General features: G+C 39.4%; 1 protein-coding gene across 1 annotated transcript; it reads left to right on the top strand.

Moving 5' to 3' along the window:
- Nucleotides 1-286: 286 nt before the first annotated feature.
- On the top strand, nt 287-22,002 carry LOC131439587 (tubulin beta-1 chain). The gene is made up of 2 exons (XM_058610784.1): nt 287-656; nt 20,691-22,002. Exons 1-2 carry the CDS (start codon nt 600-602, stop codon nt 21,975-21,977), a joined length of 1,344 nt encoding a protein of 447 aa, XP_058466767.1. The 5' UTR covers nt 287-599; the 3' UTR covers nt 21,978-22,002.
- The last annotated feature ends 249 nt before the right edge of the window (nt 22,003-22,251 follow it).

Genomic DNA, 22,251 nt, shown 5'->3' with positions numbered 1-22,251 from the left:
AATTCTCGTGTAAGGGCCGCTATATATAACCAACAGTCGACTGCGATGTTGTACAGAAAATGAAACTTTTACCCTTCCTGTTGGTTTTGTGTGTGTGAGTGCATTCGTTGAGAAATGTGTGTTAGAAACTACTACCAATCTGTAAAATTACTTTTCACCGGTGTGGGTGGAAAGCTTTCCAGTTGCCTCTCAAATGTGTGCTACAATACAATTGGGTATTTAGGATCGTCCGTGTGTCGGTACACCGGTGCTTCTGTGTGCGGTTTCATAAAACGCTCTAGCTGGGGCGTTGTCGCTAGAGCAAAAAGCGAACATTTCACGGCACGGTGTCCCATATAGTGTGTGATCGTCAAGGAGTTCAGTCTACAGTGTTTTAGCGGTCCCGTTTTTCTGTGCTTGAAAAGAGAATCAGAAAAAAAGAAGAGAGTGAACATAATTTCTTCGGTTTTAATTGTTGAGATCCAGCAGCTGGACGAAAGTTTTTCTCGCTTAGTGGAAAAACAAGAACAGTTTTTAAAACTCGAAAAAGCCAACGTTTTAAAGGCTAAACAATATCTTTTTGTTAAAACTTTGTTGTAAAACAGTCAAAAGCCAGCACCATGAGAGAAATCGTTCACATCCAAGCCGGTCAGTGCGGAAACCAAATTGGAGCTAAGGTGAGTCGATATTTCGTTTTTTTTAATGTAATGTTCAAATTCGATTATAGTCTTATTTGAGAACAATGGAAGCAAGTGTAAAATTTCTGTCGTTCGATCTGACGAATATTCAATATCTTCCGTGCTCGGGCTCTGGAATCTCAAGATGGCTTCTCGCCATTTGCAAAAATAAATAGGCAAAAAACATCAGAGCTAAATAACGTTATTTTTTTTAACTGGGTAGGATACGTGGCTAAAATGATGTCCTGATTTTATGTTTGATAAAAATCATTGACATCATCGAAGGTAGGAAGAGCGCACGCGCTTGTACGTTGCGGTGAAAATTCAATATTTGTCGTTAATATAGGAAGTTAAATTCAATCAATCAATCGAATCGATTACGGTTCAGTAGATAAGGGAGAAAGTTGCAACAGAGTGAAGTGTATCTGCGGTGACTGTTGCTACGTTGACGCCATTGTCATTCGTTCGCAAATCCCGCTAAATCCCCAGCGGCAATGCCTACAACGTTCCAGCGGATTGTTTGAATTTTTCACCAACACATTCACTGGATTTTTTGAAAGTAACCGTTGATAGACCAGAAATTAAGCTGAGGTATGTTAGGTACACACAACACACCGGTCTCGAATGCCTTGGTTAGAACGCCGACGGCTGAGGCGGTTGGTATACACCAACACAAGCGTACAGAAATTTCCGTTAATTTTATTTTCTGAGTCAGAACGGATGTTTCTACGCATACGCACACTGTTGCAGTGGATTGGCGTGCGCGGTTGTTTTCTTTCTCTGCGCGAAAAATAGGGTTGGGTACTTCGAATGGTTTTTGACCGGGGATTTTTAATGTCAATTCAATGAAGAGGTTTAATCAATTATTTTGAAAGCAATCTGCCCTATATTTTTACCATAAATAATTCATAATAAAACATGTATCCAAGTATGAAACAAGAAACACATTTAAAAGGCTCTGGTATATTCAACATCGTTTCACAACATTAAAATAAAATAATATTTGATGCAAGAAAACACTTGGTTTTGTTAATTAAAACAAAGTACACCTTAAATTCGAATGATTTTCCAACATCCAACTCTATTATTCTTATTAGAAGTTTAGCTTGATCCTGCAATTTGATTCAAAATCTTCCAACTGCTAGATACATACATGTTCACGCACACAAACCCTTCATAAATGCTGTATGACATGCCATGTACCTAGTTCTGATATTTTAACGAAATTTTCTCCACTATGACGAGTGAAACGATCCCTTGATGGTCGAGTTCTCATTGCTTATGAAGTGTTAATACCGCGGGAATGGTTGCTTTTTGAAACATTCCACAAGAGTGAGAGACCGTTGCATGTGATGCTTGCATGTACATGGTCGTTGCTATCGCTTTCCAGGAGATGTTGCTTCAAACCGTTGAAATGATGGCACAACTGCCAGACTGACTTGTAAAAGCAATCGAGCGTCCCTCCACTATTTCTGGGTTGATCGGTTGTGCAGTCCCATGCGGTACTTGTGTGACAGATGGCAGATGTTCAGTAATTTTTCCGTTGAGAAAAACCGATCATGTGTTCGAAATCTGACAGCCGCAATTTGGAATCTAAAAATTTGACATGCTTTCCTTTTCGTGTTTTGTGAGTTGGTCATGTTTGTTCGTGAGAGAACGTTGGTTTTCGGAATCCATTAGTTATTGCTTTTTATTAGAACGCAACATGATTTGAATTCTATTCTTCGAAAGGGAGTTAACTAAATCGTATGATTCTGTCAAAGTTCGTTCTTTTGATAGAACAAAATGACACAAAATTTGGAAGTATTCAACATATCAGATCTTACATATTAATAATATTGGAGACTTCAACTTGCGAGACAATCGCAGTAGTTGTATGAACGACGGAATTTTATTTTTTTTATAGACAAAAAAAAATCCTAAAAGTTAGCATTAACAGTTTACGTTTGAGCGCATGTAATTTTTAAAGTAAATTCTCCGAATCTTGTTAGCTGATGGTCCCGTAAACTTTCTTTTTCTCAATACTAGTTCAAACTATACTAATTTACATGTATTTTAAGTTCATTATTGAAAAAAAAAAATATTTATTTTAGTTACATTGGCTCCAACTTTTCGGTTACGAAAGCACAGGAAATTGTCCACAAAAGATGCCAGAATGAAACATACTTCAATGTCTCAGACATGGCAGAGCGATTTCCACAAACTATGATTTAAATGAAAGGCCTCTTGATTTCACAGTCTACTATAAAATTTTATCTGAAACCTGCTTTCCATTTCAGAGTTAGAGGGCGATGAGCCCTTAAGGATCAAGAGTAAACTAAGTTAACTTGTGTATTACGTACATTTTATTTGGCACGTATGTCATAGATCTATTCATATATGCAGTGCAACCACTTTATCAAAGTGGCTTGCACGATGGAGCTTCAAACAATCTTTTTCAACAATAATTCATTTTCAAATGAATGTTAAGCCTGGCTTTTTGGATGAAATATCAGTTTTGATCAATTTTTCACCAACGTTGGATGGAAAATTACTTACATTTTATGAATGTAGATTTTAATTCCCTAAAAAAAAGTAAGCAACACTGCTTCAATGCATTTGTATTAGATTTCGCTACACAAAATAAACAAAACTGAATATTTTCTGTCACAAAAGAAGTTTTCCGGAAAAAAAATAGTTTTACAACATTCCATATCCATTGCCTTTCGCGTGTTAAATTAAAGGTTAAAAGTTGCGGGTTTACTAATAGAAGGTACGTACATCTTTATATCGCAAAAATTTCTGCAAGAGGAAATCCACATAGGAATGTGTTTGTTGCTAATCAAATGTGTTAGTGGAAGTAAGCTGAAACTGAAATATTGTTTCTCGAGCAGTTTTAAGCCCTGTTCGCATTAGGCCGATCCGACCGATCCGAGCTCTCCGGCGTTTACTTTTTCTCTGCTTCGGCTTAGAGATGGTCGGGTATCGGGTATTTTACCCGAAACCCGACCCGTACCCGTACCCGACGGGTTTTTGGTCGGGTACGGGTAAAAATTTTTATTTTCGATCGGGTACGGGTCGGGTACGGGTAAAAAAAATTTACTGCTTACTCGGGTACGGGTCGGGTCGGGTAAAAAAATTTACTACTCACTCGGGTACGGGTCGGGTACGGGTAAATTTTTTTTTCTGATCGATTACCCGAGCATTTGTACTTCACATAAATATGTTTACACGTTGACGAGAATTTTTTATTGCAAAACAGTTGTTCCGAAAAATAAACAATTTGATTCAAGGGGTTTTGACATTCGCGCCTAGAACCAGACCTGAAAACTGGCATCTTTTTCCAGAAAAAAACATTTCTTTTCTTCATTTAAAAAAAACGATCAATCATAGTTACGTGAAAAGTTATGTGAATATTTTCCACCCTACTTTTTTATAACATATTTAATAAGATACACTGCCTTAGCTCTAAGATGTTGCGGTCAGACCCTACTTTCCACGTAGGTTTTAATGGACTCCCATTTTTTTTTTGTTACAATTATAGAGGCTTTAACATTAATGTCATTCACCTCTTCGGGCCAGAAAAACTTTCTGACCCTATGTGCGGGGTTGGGAATCGAACCCAGGCGGGCTCCCATTTTAAAGCTGTTTAATGCACAATCCAGTAAAAATTATTTGATTAATATATAAAATGTAGTGTAGTACTCATATCACATTCAGATACCAGAAAACTGCTATTTTAAATATTGGTTGGAGATTTTCAAAATTTACATATAAATCATTAGGATTCTAACCATAAAAACATGAACATTTATTTCAGAAAATCTGCATAGAAGTTCTTTTTATTCTTCACTTCTGGGTGGTGTCACCTCACTTGAAATGACACCGATTGATGGCACAGCAAGTTGAGCTATATTGCCAGTTCGATGTCAACATTTCATAAGGGCACATAAACCAATGAGAGTTTCTCTTTGTTTACTTTCTCTTTTGTGAATATCTCCTTAATTTTCACGTGTACCTACAAAGTACCTACAAATGTTCAAACTACTAACACTTGAAGGACTCACAGTTCACCATTTTCAAAATTGAATTTTTCACACCGGGAATACACGTGAATTATTCGATGTTTGGTCAATTCACGTAAACGAACCGATGATACTCTATCAATTTTAGGGGATGTTCGTGATTTTTCAAATGATTCTAATGTGAATTTTTATTTGTGTGTCAAGATAATGAGCACGCTTACTTGTGGTTCTAAAGAATTGGATCAAAAGTCGCACTGTTTCGTAAAAACCATACCTACCAAAAATTGAATAGAATGGGTATTACGACATTTTGTATAAATATGCTTCTCGAAAAATTTGAGTAGATATTACTCCCTTTTGTTGACATTTGTAAATGAGTATAAAGTACCAAAGACATTGGAAATCTATTCATGCTTCACAGTGTATTTATATCACAAACGAATTTCCAGACATGACAGTCACGATCTTTTTTTGGCGCACATCTACGGTCCTCCGTGAAACTGGCACCAATGGTGATAAATTGGTTGCACTGCTGAGTTCCCATCATCGCATTCATAATGCCAATGTCAAACCGTGAGAACCCTTTCGATACGTTAGCTCATTTGTATATATTGAGATTTCATGGCACACTTTGGTCGAAATGATAACAATGCAATTAATCTCGCGCTCCACCAAGCGGTGAGTGCGGTCATTTCAGAAGACCGGGAACGGACCAGATTTTTATTTAATACTAGCTGAATTACCCGGCGTTGCTCGGAAATTTTTCGTGAAGGGAAGACCGAAAAAACTTCTCGAAGTTGTCCTGCTTAGTGAAATACTCTTGTAGTGAAACATAACTTAGACGGAACCCCGATCGAACAATACTCCGTTCATGTTCAAATTGCGAATGATCAGTGCCCCATCTCAGATCTCTCAATAATCATAAATTTCATTTCTCGACAAACCTCATTTAGTTGCTAGAAATTTGTCAGTGAACGTACTACAGATCTCCTTCATGATTACCCTGAGTAGTGTAGTAAGTATCTATGCTTTTCAAAAAATATCGATTCCCACCTTTGGTACATGTGCCAAACTTGATGGCGATTCGTTTAGTTGTTTTGTAGTTATGCTGAGACTTGAATACACTCACGTTCATAAACAGACAAAGACTATTTTCCCTTAGTTCTTTGAATTCCCCGCAAAATGGAACCAGAACTTTTAAAATTATTTAAAGAAAAATACGACCTTGAAATTCTTGCCACTCTCTTGTTTTATAAAAAATGGGAGAATAAAATTTATTTTCAAAAACCCTCCTTCTAGTCTAAATGTCGATTCTCTAAGTTGCGCAAAAAGTATCTATGGTCTTCAAAAAGTATCGATTCTCGTCAAATTAAATAAATTTTTTCATGACCCCTGTTAAGGATAGTTGCTACGCTCTCCCCCTTAAAAATACCCTTACAACTATCTCTGAAGAGCAAAAAGCACCTATGCCAAGTGTGATAGCAATCCGTTAAGTAGTGTCGGAGCTATGCCGTTACATCCCCCTTTTTAAATGCACTTGCTACATCCACTCCCCATATCTATCATATCTAAGGTATTGAAAATGTTTGCATGATCTTCAAAAATTATCGATTCCTGTCAAATTTTTGAATTTTTTTTCATGCCTCCTCCTGTTAATGATAATTGCTACGCTTCCTCCCCTATAATAATACCTTTATGACTATTTCTGAAGAGCAAGAAATAACTGTACCAAATTTTATAGCAATTCGTGCAATAGTTCCGGAATTATGCCGTTACAAACATTACACTCCTTTTTTAGAGGCACTTACTACAGCCTCTCTCCACAGAATATCCTTATAATCTTATCTAAGTTGTGCAAAAGTGTCTTCAAAAAGTACCGATTTTTGTCAAATTAGATAATATTTTAATGACCACCTTTGTTAAGGACACTTCCCACGCTCCCTTCCCCCATGGAAATATTTTTATGACCATCTCTGAAGAGCAAGAAGTACATGTACCAGGTTTGATAGCAATCCGTTAAATAGTTTTGAAGTTATGCCATTACAAACATTACACCCTTCTTTTAAAGGCACTTGCTGCATCCATCCCTCATTAAATTATATCTACGGTATTCAAAATGTTTCTAAGATCTTCAAAAAATATCGGTTTTCATCAAGTTACATGAATTTTTTCATTACCCCTCCTTTGTTATGACACTTGCTACGCTCCATCTCCCCATAAAAATACGCTTATGACCATCTCTGAAGAACAAGAAGTACATGTGCCAAGTTTGATAGCAATCCGTTCAGTAATTCCAGAGTTATGTCATTACAAACATTACACCCCCCTTTTTAAAGGCACTTACTACATCCACCCCCCATATAATCATATCTAATACATGCAAAATGTTTCTATGGTCTTAAAAAAGTATCTATTCTCGTCAAATTAGTCAATTTTTTTCATGACCTCCCCCTGTTAAGAACACTTAATACGCTCCCTCCCCCATTAAAATATCCTTATGACCATCTCAGAAGAGCAAGAAGTATCTGTGCCACGTTTGGTGGCAATCCGTTCAGTAGTTTCGGAATTATGCCGTTTTAAACACTACACCCCCCTATTTAAAGACACTTGCTACATCCACCCCCATATAGTCATATCTAAGGTATGCAAAATGTTTCTACGGTCTTCAAAACGTATCGACTCTTGTCAAGTTATATGAATTTTTTCATGACCCCCCCTTGGTAATGACACGTGCTACGCTCCCTCCCATATAAATATACTCCCTAAACCATCTCTGAAATACAAGAAGTACCTGTGCCAAGTTTGGTGGCAATCCGTTCAGTAGTTCCGAAGTTATCGCGTTACAAACATCCATTTTTATATATATAGATTTGTAAGCACATACATGTCTTTATTATTTGTCTTTGTTTATATGTTTAAATGTAAACAAGCATTTTAATGTATTTTACTGACAAACTAGAGCCTGATACGCTCTATCTAGCTCGCTATCTAAAACACTTTATTTTTTCCATCCTGAATTTTGGTAAACTTTTTACTACTCATTCGGGTCGGGTACGGGTACAGGTAATTTTTAATCGGGTACGGGTCGGGTACGGGTAAAATTTTTTATTTTTTATCGGGTACGGGTCGGGTACGGGTAATTTTTTTTTATTATTGATCGGGTACGGGTCGGGTACGGGTAATTTTTTAAATTTTTAATCGGGTACGGGTCGGGTACGGGTAATTTTTTTTGCTGATCACTCGGGTACGGGTCGGGTTCGGGTATAAGAATTTCTATACCCGACCATCTCTACTTCGGCTATGGCTGAGCTGCACATGCAGCTGTGTGCATGTGCAGCTCAGCCATAGCCGAAGCAGAAAAAAAGTAAACGCCGGAGGGCTCGGATCGGCCTAATGCGGACAGCCGTTTAAGGAAAACGCAAGAGTTTTAGACTAAGATTTTCGCTTTTCTTGATTTGCAATATTAAGCAGAATGAGCTGATTGGTTTATCTTTCAACCATATGGAAGATTTATTGATTAAAATCAGGAAAAGAAGCGCCGCAATTTGTTTTTACGCACACGTTGTTGACATTACTCATACGCTTGCAAAGAGTCTTGCTCCTTAAATGTAAAGCAGAATTGGTTTCGAAATTAATCGTAGATTAAGTTTTTTTTACAGACAGTATAAGTTGCAGACTTGAAATCGACCGTATTTTTGTTCGCTAAATTTGAAAAAATCGAGCCATTTTGCAATTTGAATGTTACCTTTTCTATTTCAGTTTTATCCCTTGGTTCTCGCAACAAGCACTGAAAAATTTATAAAACTGAAATAAAAGTTAAGGGAATGGATCCAGTATGCGGATTGTTGTAACTCGTAATTGGTGTTCAGTTGATTATGATTCTCGTTAAGACGGGCACTCAAAGTTCAAATACATAATATAAAGAGCTATTGCACCAACAGCTATCGCATTAGTAAAGTCGCAATATCATTTTGGCGATTACTTGAGTTTCAATGAAAGAATTGTGATAGAATCGGATACACAATCTCTTTGATTCGACTCTAGGAAGCAATACCGCAGAAAAAGTGAATTGTTCAATACTGATGTTATAGCGACGCGAAAACTTTAAACCCAGTTTCCACTCTAACTGCTGTCAAACCGTTTGTTTGAAGCCAGTTTTGAACCTAGTTTCAACGTTGTTGAACTGAAAATCGAGTCAGTTTCGAGCCTGGTTTTTATATCAGGTTTGCTCAAACCCCCGTTGCTAAGTGCGAAACGAACACAGTTTCATGAAAAGTGTTTGTTAGATGAAACTATCCTGGGTCAGTTTCAGTTTTCTCAAGCGAAAACGACATAAGCGGGTGCACTTATTTTCATCTTACCCTTAAAACCATTCCATCGAACAGAGACAGCAGATCTTTCTAGTTAATGGTTTTCTTATATGATATGACCACTAATCCCTAGTCTCTAACGTTCAAATGTTTAGTCTTCTGTTTTCACTATTCGACAGTTTTATGATAAATATCACCGGATCAGATGCTATTATATTTATTATTGGGTTTTAATAAATTGAATTGAAATCCCGTTGCAAGAAAATTTCATCAAACTTATTTCGTTTCAAATGTTAAGATTTTTCATTTTCTATCAGTCCATGATCGAGCGGGACTGGTGTGCATCTTCCGATCCAAACAGCATACGATAAACATAAATTTGTGATATTTACGATTAGTCTCACAACAGCAGTTCCCGGAACAGCTTCTTGCTGGTTTGGCACCAACCGTCGATCTCGATTAAGAGTTTTATTTTTGTATAGACCACATACTATGGATCTAATTTTTCAACCAATCAGAATGAAACTAACCGCCATAACTCCAAACTCTACCGAATCTCAGTCAGTCGCACCTCGGTCTCTAATTTTAGTACTCTGCTTGGATACGTGTCTGCCGTTGGAAGTTGTGTCCGTCCCGGGAGGGCGCTAGTCCAAATCAATTCTCTGTGCAAGGGACTAACATTCGATCGACAGCAGTAGCGCAGCAGAGTGAAAGAAAAGCCGATTCTCGCTAGTTTTGTTGCTTCAGCGAATTTGAGTCAGACAGTTATTTCGTTGTTTTTCTTCGTGAAGCCTTGGTTTTTTTTTACTGGCTGCCGCCTCATCGCCGTACGTACCGCTGATGGGGGTAGAAACGGCGATGACTGCAGTGCGCTGGAATGCGCTTCGGCACGTTTCTAGTAGCAAATCTTGATGAATGAGAAGGAAAAATGAAGATAACTGTACTTTTCATTTCGTTGCCACGAGTTCGGTGTGGCCTAGGCTTGCTTTGCTGAACCGAAACAGTAGTCTGACTGTGGCTAGCTTTGGAACCTGTCTCGATAGAACTTTGGTCGATAAGACGAGACGAGACAACCGCGCTATGGTCAAATTGTTACTATAAATGGAAAGTTGAATAAATAATTACAACGTTTTTGCGAGGGCCGTCCACTTCAGCTGGAAAGTGTGGACTCCTGTCGTCGTCATCGTCGTCGTTGTCGTCAAGATCGGACTTAAATGTCGCGATGTGGCATTTGTTAGGAGCCAAGCCTTAACTCTTCGACCGAAAATGGTATAGCCTAGCCGCCATTCCACCGTGGTTGTTATGATTTATGTGTTACTCTGGTCCACTTTTTTTTAATCGAACTAATTCGAGGGCATGATCTGTTCCGGGTGTTTTTTTTTTGTTCCATGGGAAACGAACAGATTCCGGCGATACTGTCAGTTTGAAACTGCACAACAATATGCTTTTCGTTTTATGACTCTTGTAACATTTCCGAACAATTTAACATTTCCCCTAACAAGACAAGACGATCAATAGTTTTTTACAAACAAACACACACACACACACCCGATCGGTGAACTGTTTCATTATTTATCATATTTCTTCATGTCTTGTGGATTAATTAGAGCATTGCCGCTAGCTGACCAGCAAAAGAACATCAGTCCGATCAGTCGATATTGGTACAACGCCAGCTTTACAAACAAGCGATGGGATGAGCCGGCATGCCGCACCTTCCTATCATCCGACACACTTCAGTCATTAAGACCAAATCCACTAGACTTGAATTTCACGCTTCAGCGCACCCTTGAGTATATAGCGACGATGGAGAAACAATCGCATTTCTTCTTTTCTTTCACCCAATCCATCAATCGCTGATTGTACGTACAGAAAATAATCTGGTTTATTTTAGGCCTTCACATAATGGCTTCATTCATAAAATCAAAACTGCCTTCATGCTCGGAATCATTTGCAGAGGATGCATTCATTAGATCCAGATCATCATATTCTTCGTCAAGGCGGCAACAGATTTCGTCTTGCAATGCCCTTCACTGGATTATTCAGTAGAAAGGAAAGGTCGCAATCTGTCCGGTCGAAGATATAAAAGTTCACTTTCAGAAGATCGATGAATTTTACTTCCCAATTCCACGTACATTACTGATGGTGGTGGTTCCTCTTTTTTACCTCATATCGGTGGGAAGAGAAAGTTTCGTTCCGGGCTTGACGATGGCAATGATCCACACTAATCGCGGGGTGGCAGGTCGAAGGGGACATTTTCCGTTCACTGGCTATTCCGTCGTATTGCTGCACACATTCCGAAAATATTCCTCATGTCTCATGCATTGGGTGGGAAATAGCGGTCGAGGATAAAAAAAAATAACGTGAGACCAGTTGGCTGCTGTCGGAGAAATTTCACCGGCGAAATTTTGTGAGTAACCACTCCAACAAGTCGGTTGGTTGATGCTCGAATGTTTATCTCGCGAAAGGCGGAAGAAGATTCGACTTGAATTTTACCACATGCAGGACCGGTTTGCTTACTCTAGTGAACTCTGCGCATGCGTGGCAAATTTTTTTTTTGCACTTTCTACCATACGCTATTTCTGCAACGGGAAATTTTGCGGTAGAGGATCGCTGAATTATGCATTTTATATGCTGTCAGTTGGCCAAATTTACGGTTCATGTGAAAACAAAATTGTGATGCTGTCAGCAGCTTAAGCCCCATCCCGTAATATATTGGCGATATATCTTCTATTCAAAACAAAACACAATTATTCGATATTTCGAAACCATACAAAGTATGATTCGATCGACACACAAATCAGTTATAAATTATCTCAATTTCGAACGAGCATAAAAAAAGCAAAACGTGAATGGATTAACCAGTTTCCAAGCAGCTCAGCTAGTTTTGCCACACATCCCACACAACCATTGACAATTCAGCCTCGTTGAAAAGAAGTTGTTCTCATAAATCAATAAATCGGCGTGCTGCTCGCTTAGTTTAGGTCCGTCCGGAAAGTGACGCGCCGCAAGCGATAATTCATCCTACACCATTGAATCTCCGCTGGTTGCAATGAAACATCAACTACTTCTCTTCCTACGCTTTGTTGTGGGCTTCGTGTACATTTTTAACGAGCAAATGTTTCTAAACTGGTCGATCTATTTTTCGAAAGCTGCGCGGCGCTCCGTCCAGTCATAAATTCATTGATCTTGTCTCGTTTCATTGCATGTTACTTCTACATTCATCCTTTACATTTTACGTGACAAACATTGTGTCTGAGGGATTGCAGAGACTCGATAAAAATCAACCATGGCATCACACTTGGAAACGGCTTGGATTTGTGTAAACGTCCTTCGACGAACCAAATCATAATTCTGGAGTGTCCTCGCAGTTAAAACTGACGATTGACATCTAAAATTCCGCAGGAGAGTCGCTTCGACCCTCTGATTTTCTTGCTGTACTTCAACGATTCTCATTATTCACAGGATGAAACGGCAGATATCTTTCGTAGATGATTCAAAGGTCAATCGTTTTGAATCGATGAATTGATCGAATCGATTTTGATTCACATTACGATCACGAGGAAAAAAACGTGCTTTTCAAATTTTAATACTATCTTGGATGATTCATGATTAGCTTGAAAGCACCTAACGACGAATTGTCTATTCCAAGCACCAACAGTCGAATCCAATCCGCGATCAGCTTCGGAATGCATTTCGATTTTCGACTGAACCCTTGTCGATTGCTGCAGCCTAGTCGTTCAATTTGAAATCCTTATGGATCTTGAGCAATCTCGGATCTCGGAATGGTCTGACTGGGTTCAACTTCTGTAACATTATAAAAAGTGTAAATTGGCTCCTCGAAGTTCAGAAAACTCAAAAATATATTTTAATTTTCCAATCCAATTCAAGGGAAAGAATTGATCGTTATGGATGCTAACTCAAATAGATTGGACAGCACAGTTTTCGAAAAGTTCATTGCTCAAAGAGAAAGGTGAAATTAATTTTAATGGACCAAGGTGGAACCTAATAATAATGGTCATATATCAGCAATCAGCAGTCAAAGACCAAATTAGCCCTACTTTCTTTGCGAGTGTGTGTGTGTGTTTGTACCGGCACTAAATTCATTAGGAGGTGTGTTCAGTCGATCAGAGACAAGTCAATGCCCTCTATTCCTCTATTTTTTTGTATGTGTGAACTATTTCAATCGAATTTAGGACGTATTTAGGACACATAATAAGTGAGAAGAATCCGGCGGAGCGTTACAGTTACTGCAGCAGCAATTAATTGATCAACTAAATTGATTGAAAGAGAAAAGCACTTTTTAGCGGTGGCAATCACGCACCGCTTTCACTTTGCGGAAAAGGAGCCGCCACCCTATTGGGAAAGGCATGAATGCACTCCGGTGGGAAAGCAAACCACCGGTCTCACCGATCGAAGTGCAGTTTTCGATTGCTCATAAGCGGCTCGTTTGCTGCACCGAGACTCTTAAGTGATTGTGGTATAATTTTTAATTGTCTAGATTTTGTTTGATTTTGGTAGCGCTGAGATTCGAAGCAATACCCTAATCGCTGTTAGGTAAAAGTTTGCCGGAAGATTTAGTGGCACGATTTGCCTCTATAACGTTACTCCAACCGGTGGGATCGTTGATCTTGCGAGATTTACAGATAAGTGACGGGGAACTTTCTGGGAGTTTCACACAAGGGCTATGCTGAGCAATGATTGCACCTCATTTTTCATGGAACTTCGAAATGTATCGGGTTACACAATCTGAGAGTTTACAAAAATGATTTCGATCACTTCACAATAGAAACATTCAATCATTAATGTAGCAAAGCTTATGAACGAATGCTTATAATTGTATGCATTTATTTAACTCTGGTTTCTACACACTGTTTCACTCGAATTTGGTATTTGAAGATTCCGAAGCAGGGAGGAATAAATTTCCTTGAATGTGATTCATCACATGTTCATGGTTTGATCTGTTATCGTGGATAATAGAATCGGTGCTCTATTCGTGTTTGAAATTCCCAATAATTTGAGGATTTCTTCGCATCATCCGGGATTCCGCAGGGTAATAATCTCGGGCCTATAATGTTCTTACTGTATTTCAACGACGTCAAGTTTTCTCTAGAGGGTTTTCGTCTATCGTTTGGTTTGGGATTCTTACTGCCTAAAATGATATTCATAGAATTAATCGATGTTTTTTTCGTAGATTCTAACCTTGGAACAATCGTCACCAACTACAAAGCTATGAAAGTCGCGGGTTACTATTTAGTCTTGATACGCTATAAATGTGACAGCATTTGGTACGTGCGTAATAAAAGACAATGCTTTGTCCAATTGAATTGATTGTCCCGCTTTCCTCTACAAAGTCCGACGCCGTGATTTGTACAAAAGCAGTTTTTATCACGCAAATAGTGCTGTTATTTGATTCTCACGTAACAGAATCTTCGATTCTTTTTGTATGTAATTAGGACTTGTGTTTGTAGATTTTGCATTAGTCTGTAAAAAAATAGATGCTTGTTTATAGCAATTTGGTCACGAATTATTTACAGAAGAGAGAGTAAACAGCGACGAACTTTCATTTTCGTATGTGAGCTTATGAAATGTGGGCAACGATTATTACGGAGATCGTTTACTGTACGCTCAGATAGGTAAATGATTACTGAATCAAAATAACACCTGACAGTTGTACGAGTAGTGCACGATCAGATATTCACAAACTGTTCTGGCAAAAATTGAGGACACCTCAATGTTTCCAGCAGATTTCTGCACTCAAAAATATTTAAACGGGTTTTTGAAATTAGATTGCACATCGATTTTTTGGATGCAGGCGTTCATATTGAATATCACAGGCCAGGTTAGAACGTCGCAGATCGGAAATTGAAAATGACGATCAAAGGTTAGAGTTGTGCTCTTTATGATAGAAATGTGATGGGTATTGGAAGCTTGCGAAAACGTCGAACGAATATATACATATAAAATATCAGTCAAAAAGTCCACAGTCTGATTATTTTCCTCCAAAATTCAATTTTGTTCTTCAATATATCTTTTGAAGAAGTAATACGCAGAGTGGCCAGAGGACGGGGGGGGGGGGGTGGGGGGGGGGGGGGGGTGGGGGGGAAGGATAATTTGGATGCTTCTGCTGGATTTCTATTAAATTTCGACAAATATTGGAAAAGGTTCCAAGTGCAAATGACAGTTTCTATTTGTTTATTTTCTCTTTCAATTATTACAGCGTATTCCTGTATTTTCCAACATTTTTTTAACAGCAGATCGAAAGTTGATAGTTTTAGTCGTTATTCTCTGCAAAGTGTAAGATAGAAGGATTGCCGATAGGGCTGTAATAATCGCCAGAAAGAGGAACTGTCGTTTGCACTTAGGACATTTTTTTGTGTTTGTCTTCAAATTTCAAAATAAGTATGCATAATGGTAAAAGTAGCATCAGGTAACATGTTTAATAATTTTTTTAAAGAATTCTTAGGAGCCGTTTTTTAGTTGCCAGCTAATGTTTCCCTAATTTCACCAAAATTTGTCTCAGTAATGTCAAATTGTGAGAATACTTTATCCACCGTTTGCAAGGAGTATTTGATTCCCTTCTTTGACAGCTGAAATTAGTTTTCCAGAGTTCGTGAGAACCTGTTCAGTGAATCTATGTTTAATTTTTTTCGAAGATTATCAGCTATGATGAGGATATTGATGTCGACGAAGGAGCAGTCGAAGATTGTCGATGATAGGAGAATCAAATTTATATCATCTCAGTCAGTCACTAGAGGCATAGATTGTTTTTTTTCAAAGTGACAAGCGTACATTTTAAGAATTCTAGAAGGATTTTGTTCTCTCGACGAAACCCAACTCTGAAAGAATATCGTATATGTTGTTAGCAGTGGCGTCTCGTCCTCATGTGCACCTCGTGCACTGCACAACTGGTCGAATAGGCTCTGTGAGAGCTTGTATGGACACATTCAGGAGAGACTTCAGTTGCTTATGCTTATGGCAGTTGAAAACAAATTGCTGTCTCAGTTGCAACGTCGAAACGGTTCTGATATCATACCATATAAACAGTGCACAACCCGTAAATTTTGTCACGATACGCCACTGGTTGTTAGAAAAAATCGAGTTTGCGGGAGGAGTGTTGTTCTTTAGTCCATTCATTTTTAATTTTTAACTTTATACTTTTCCAATAAAAAAAAGTATTGGAATAACCTAGAGATGGTCAATCCGCGAACGGATAGTTCTTCTCGAAGGTTGAGTGAACTGGAGTTCTTTATTGAAGAATGATAGCTCTCTATTCTTCTCAATGGCAATAAAAGTAATCGAGTTCTTTGAGTATGTATACAATTAAGTTGCGTCTTTCGGAACGTCTGCTGGTTTGAGGAATGATTGTTGAACACATGCAAAAAGCAGTTATTGAATCTGTTTGCTACTAAGGAGTGTATCGAAAACAAGCTATCCACATACATTTGTGTTGTACGCATGTATTTGTGATAGGTTTTTATACTCAGATCACAGCATGCTGTGCGTTTGGCTGTAAGCTTTTGTTTGTTTACTTGTTTGTGCGTTTGAAATTCTGCGTTTAAAAAATGTCGCCTATTGAAAAGGAAGTGAAAATTAAGGTTCTGGACACATGGCTGAGTAAGAAGGGTATTACTATACGAAAATTGGCGAAGCGGTTTGGAATTCATCATGCCAGTGTTAAAACCATCATTGATAAGTTTAAGGAACACTATTCTTTGGATGAGCTAACAGGGAGAGGCAGAAAAGCCGGCTCTTCCAACCCGAAACTGGACAAGAAAGTGGTATCTCTAATCATGAAAAACAAATCAATGTCAATACGTGATTTGGCCAAAAAAGCAGGAACAAGTGTCGGAATGATCCAGTGAATCAAGAGGCGAAATCACCTGAAGACCTACAAGAAGCAGAAAATCTCGAAACAAAGTGTAGAACATAAGAAGCGAGCAGCAACAAGGGTCCGGAAATTGTATTCGCGTCTTTTGCAGTGTCCGGATGCATGCGTTTTAATGGACGATGAGACTTATGTAAAGGAGGACTCCAGGTCCACAATACCTTCCAGGTCCACAATACTTTACTGTCGTCGTTGGGGAGGATGTGAGCGATGCGGACAGGTCGATTCAAGTGGAGAAATTCGGTCGAAAGGTACTGGTATGGCAAGCAATATGTTCCTGTGGTTTGAAGTCAACCATTTTTTACACTATCGGAACTATAAATGCAGAAATCTATCGATTTGAGTGTCTCCAGAAGATATTGCTACTTTTATATAAGAAGCATAGTACACCTCCACTGTTTTGGCCGGATTTAGCGTCGGCTCACTATACTAAAACCATTGTCAATTGGCTTGCGAAAAAGGGTATAAATTTCGTTGGGAAAAATATCAATCCACCAAATCACCCTCAGCTTCGACCCATCGAACGTTACTGGGCAATCGTGAGAGGGTCTTCAAGAAGACTGGTAAGGCAGCTGGGAACATGCAGGAGTGCAGACTCAAGCGTCCAAAAAATGCGATGCAACACTTGTCCGGAACTTGAAGAGCGTTCGATCAAAAGTTCGATAATTTGCGAAGGAATAACTTAAATTTCATCCGGTATTCATTATGCTCAAGTTTAACCTCGTACAATAGAGGATCAATTTTTAGTTTAAATAAAGTATTGTTTTTTATCATAATTTGAAAGAATAATGTGTGGATAGCTTATTTTCGATACACTCCTTATTGAATCTGTTTGCTACAAAATATAATTTGTTGCTCTCATATTATTTTCGAAGAAACATACAAAATTTCAGAGTGATCACTTTCATCACCGTTGGCCAAATGTGTTTCTTGTTTTAATTCTATTGTTACATCGAAGTTACTGGCGAAATAAAAGACAAAATTAAGATGGAATGCATTGGGCTGGATGGTACTGTTAGTTCAGAAGATGAACGTTTGGACAAACTGTGGATGAGATTTTTAATCGTAGTTTCAAGGAGATACCCGAAAAATACTTTTTTCTCAACTCTCGATGTTTTTTTGGACATGGGATGGGAGCTTGAATGAGAGAAATATTTTATAAAAACTGAACATAGGCTATTTGAGCCTGTTAAAAAAACGGGAAATTCTAGTCTCGCGCACCGGGAAATTGAAATCGCTAATTCACTTGCCACTCTGAATACGACTGTTCCAACATTTCTACACTACTTTTATGCCTCGATTTCTCGTTAGCTTCAAAAAACGCTTGAATCGTAGCAAACCAATTGAATCTAAACTTCAGTTCAGCTGTTTTTCTAAGAATCTTACAAAAGTAAACAAACAAGTTTCTCTCTCCTACCAATAAATGCTTCAAAATTCTACAATTTTGTCTAAAAATTTGTGTTCTACAAAAATCTCAATCTTAGTAATACAAAGAACTATAAAGGGCGAAACTGTCATTCCATTTGTTTACGTAAGTTTCGCCCTCCGTGTTCCATGCCAACAAACAGGGCGATACTTCAATTTCTAGTAAGGAAGGGCGAAACTATTTTTTTCTCTATATTTCAGATGGTTTCCGAACCTTTTACTACTGGAAACAGTAAAGGAGACAATAAAATTACTCGCAGATTTGTCTTAGTCGCGAAAACCAGCCAATTTCATGAAAAATGCGCAAGGGTGTATCTTTATAATTTACACAGGAAGCATAAAAGTAAACAAATCGAAAAAGGGCGAAACTCTTTATGTTGATTTATTCAGTAGATATAGAAAGAAAGTGGTAACATTTACATGTCTTTTGAAAATAAACTAACAATTCATCGACTAATCATAAATTGATCTGAGAATATACGATAATTTCTAAACACGATTTGAAACCAAAGTCGAAACATTCATCGAATATTTTCTCCATTTGCTGTCAATGTTAGATTCGCCGTTCTTTGAAAAACAGCTGAGTTGTATCTAAAACAAACATGACTAATGCCATGATCAATAGAACTGTCTACTCAAACGGCGGGACACTTACGATTGGAAGAGCTTTAGTTGTATGTTTGAGTTCGGGCAACTGCAACTATGAGCAATCGGCAATACAAATTTGTTACAAAGTTGAATACTTAACGGCCGAGCGCTTTGTACTCAAACGGCTTTAGCAACACTTAAATTGAAACCACACTGCTAATAGACCATTTTTTAATCCAACTAAAGAGCACATTTTGAAATTGATTTGATGCCCCAAATAAGTGCAAAACATGAAGAAAAAAATGCGAAACGCCGAGACTTACGTAATCCACTAGCGCGACAACCTGCTTTTTATTACGGTGGCATGGTAATTAAACTTATGAAACGATTAATGCTGGATAGAATGGTGAAGAGCTCTGTGTGCTTTACTTCCTTTGAGGCGCAGTCAGTGTCACGTTGCAAAGTAGATATAAATTCTGTTAGCCGACTAATAAAATGATACACACTCATACAGTTACTCGAGTCCAGCACGCACACCCCGTCGATGTGTGCGTGTCTGCTAAATATGGGAAAGATGATAAAATGCCAACCGTCCTCTCCCGCGGGGGTAGAGTCTTCATGGCAAACTGCGTGTACGAATCACTCGATGACATCATTTCTGCATCATCTCGACTATTCAGAGCTGGTCAGTGGATTCGCAGTGTATTTGCTGTGCTTGTTGAATAAGTAAAGTACTCGGGGAACGGTAGCCAGCACTGTGTATTGTATATGATGCAAATGCTGCTCGTTTCCTCCATGTATGGGCATGGAAACGAGTTTTATACTATTTCATTCGTCTGACTCCCAGTGGATCAAGTTACCAGCCATGTCCTCAAAAGCTGGTCTCGATGACGTGCTCTTTGTTTTCACCTTGGCCACCCACCCTTGTAGTGATTTTTTTTTCTACACCAGACAGAAGGTTGTAGGCTTCTGACAAAAAAAAACTTTCCTATGATATTTTCTCCTTTCTCTCGAAACATTGCCTTTTACTCGTTGGGTAGCCTTTTTTTTATCGGCTCCAATCTTGAATTAATGGATACAAAAAAAAAAACAAATGTGGTTGGAAAGCTTGTACAAATCGAGTGGTGGTGGATGGGGTTGTCCAATAGCAGAACAAAGGATCTGCGACCCCTTAGTCTCATTTTCCCTCTAACTGCGGTAACGATGACTCATTCAAGGTCTGCCTTGGTTGGGTTCATCGGCCCATTTTCCACAATTCCATGGCAACTAAAATAGTAGGCCCCTTTCGGCTCGCAGTAATTCCGAGCATGCGCATCACATGAATCCGATGTATTTGACTATGACGAAAGGATGTGGAAGGAATGCAATAGAACTTCCATCGACCAATCCAAACCGGATCCCCTTGTTAGGATCCCATATAAAATTATATTGAGTAAGGGGGTCGGGTGCCGGTGATTCAGAGTAGACATGAAAAATTCATGACTCATCGCCCAAACAAGTGAATCCGGGCCAGGATATTCATCCTCCCACCCTCGCACCATTGCTTCCATGAATGTCCTTTTTACGGTCTGATGAAGTAGAATGAGTCTGCCTATCGCGTGATGTTGAGCCTACATCAAGGCTGCTATATTGAAGCATGACGATGAATCATCAGCACACCGATGGTACAGTTTTCTCAAAATTTGCTTCTGTACTAATGTTAACGACAGTAATTTTTCATCAATGTTTATTTTGATACCCTTAAAAGAACACAATTAAACAAAAATTGTCCAGTTTTATAAATTTACTTATAATCTTTTTCTCTTCTATTTCTATTTTCTAGTTTTGGGAAATCATCTCCGATGAGCACGGAATCGATGCTACCGGTGCCTACCATGGTGATTCGGATCTGCAGCTGGAGCGCATCAATGTGTACTACAACGAGGCGTCCGGTGGTAAATATGTGCCACGTGCCGTGCTCGTAGATCTGGAACCGGGTACCATGGACTCGGTCCGCTCCGGTCCATTCGGACAGATCTTTCGCCCGGATAACTTCGTGTTCGGACAGTCCGGTGCCGGTAACAACTGGGCCAAGGGACACTACACTGAAGGTGCCGAACTGGTCGACTCAGTGCTAGACGTGGTCCGTAAGGAGGCCGAATCGTGCGACTGCCTGCAGGGATTCCAGCTGACCCACTCGCTAGGAGGTGGTACCGGATCCGGTATGGGAACGTTGCTGATCTCCAAAATCCGAGAAGAGTATCCCGACAGAATTATGAACACATACTCAGTTGTCCCCTCGCCCAAAGTGTCAGACACCGTCGTGGAACCATACAACGCCACCCTGTCCGTGCACCAGCTGGTAGAAAACACCGACGAAACCTACTGCATTGATAACGAAGCCCTGTACGATATCTGCTTCCGAACCCTGAAACTCACAACTCCAACCTACGGTGATCTGAACCATCTCGTCTCGCTGACAATGTCCGGCGTTACCACCTGCTTACGTTTCCCTGGTCAACTGAATGCTGATCTGCGAAAATTGGCCGTCAACATGGTACCATTCCCACGTCTCCACTTCTTCATGCCCGGTTTCGCCCCACTGACCTCCCGTGGCTCGCAACAGTACCGTGCTCTGACCGTTCCAGAACTGACTCAGCAGATGTTTGACGCTAAGAACATGATGGCCGCCTGCGATCCACGACACGGACGATACCTGACTGTTGCTGCTGTGTTCCGTGGCCGAATGTCGATGAAGGAAGTCGACGAACAAATGCTAAACATTCAAAACAAGAACAGCAGCTACTTCGTTGAATGGATTCCCAACAACGTCAAGACCGCCGTCTGTGATATTCCTCCACGAGGTTTGAAGATGTCTGCCACCTTCATCGGAAACTCGACCGCGATCCAGGAGTTGTTCAAGCGCATCTCAGAACAGTTCACCGCTATGTTCCGTCGTAAGGCTTTCTTGCATTGGTACACTGGCGAGGGTATGGACGAAATGGAATTCACTGAAGCCGAGAGCAACATGAACGATCTGGTGTCGGAATATCAGCAATACCAGGAAGCCACCGCTGACGAGGATGCTGAATTCGACGAAGAACAGGAGGCTGAAGTTGACGAAAACTAAATCTAGCTCTCAAAACACACACACATATGCCCACACCCACGAACCTTCCTCATCAAACCTTCCTCTGAAGCAACTCTCTTCTCTCATTCCAAGCATTCTCTTTCCTAGTGCTCTGTGCCACTTTTCCTTCGATTAATTCCCTCGCCCAATCGCTATGTGAAACCTATTCAGAGAGAATGCAACGTTCTTTTATTTCCCGAAAGAACTATGAAAAGTGTTGATCACAGAGTGAAAAGCTACTAAAAGACATGAGGCAAAAGTGAAAAACAAAGTT

Source organism: Malaya genurostris, chromosome 3, assembly GCF_030247185.1.
Source record: "Malaya genurostris strain Urasoe2022 chromosome 3, Malgen_1.1, whole genome shotgun sequence".
NCBI lineage: Eukaryota > Metazoa > Arthropoda > Insecta > Diptera > Culicidae > Malaya > Malaya genurostris.
The sequence above is the reverse complement of the archived record's forward strand: the minus strand, read 5'-3'. Positions and strand labels throughout refer to the sequence as shown.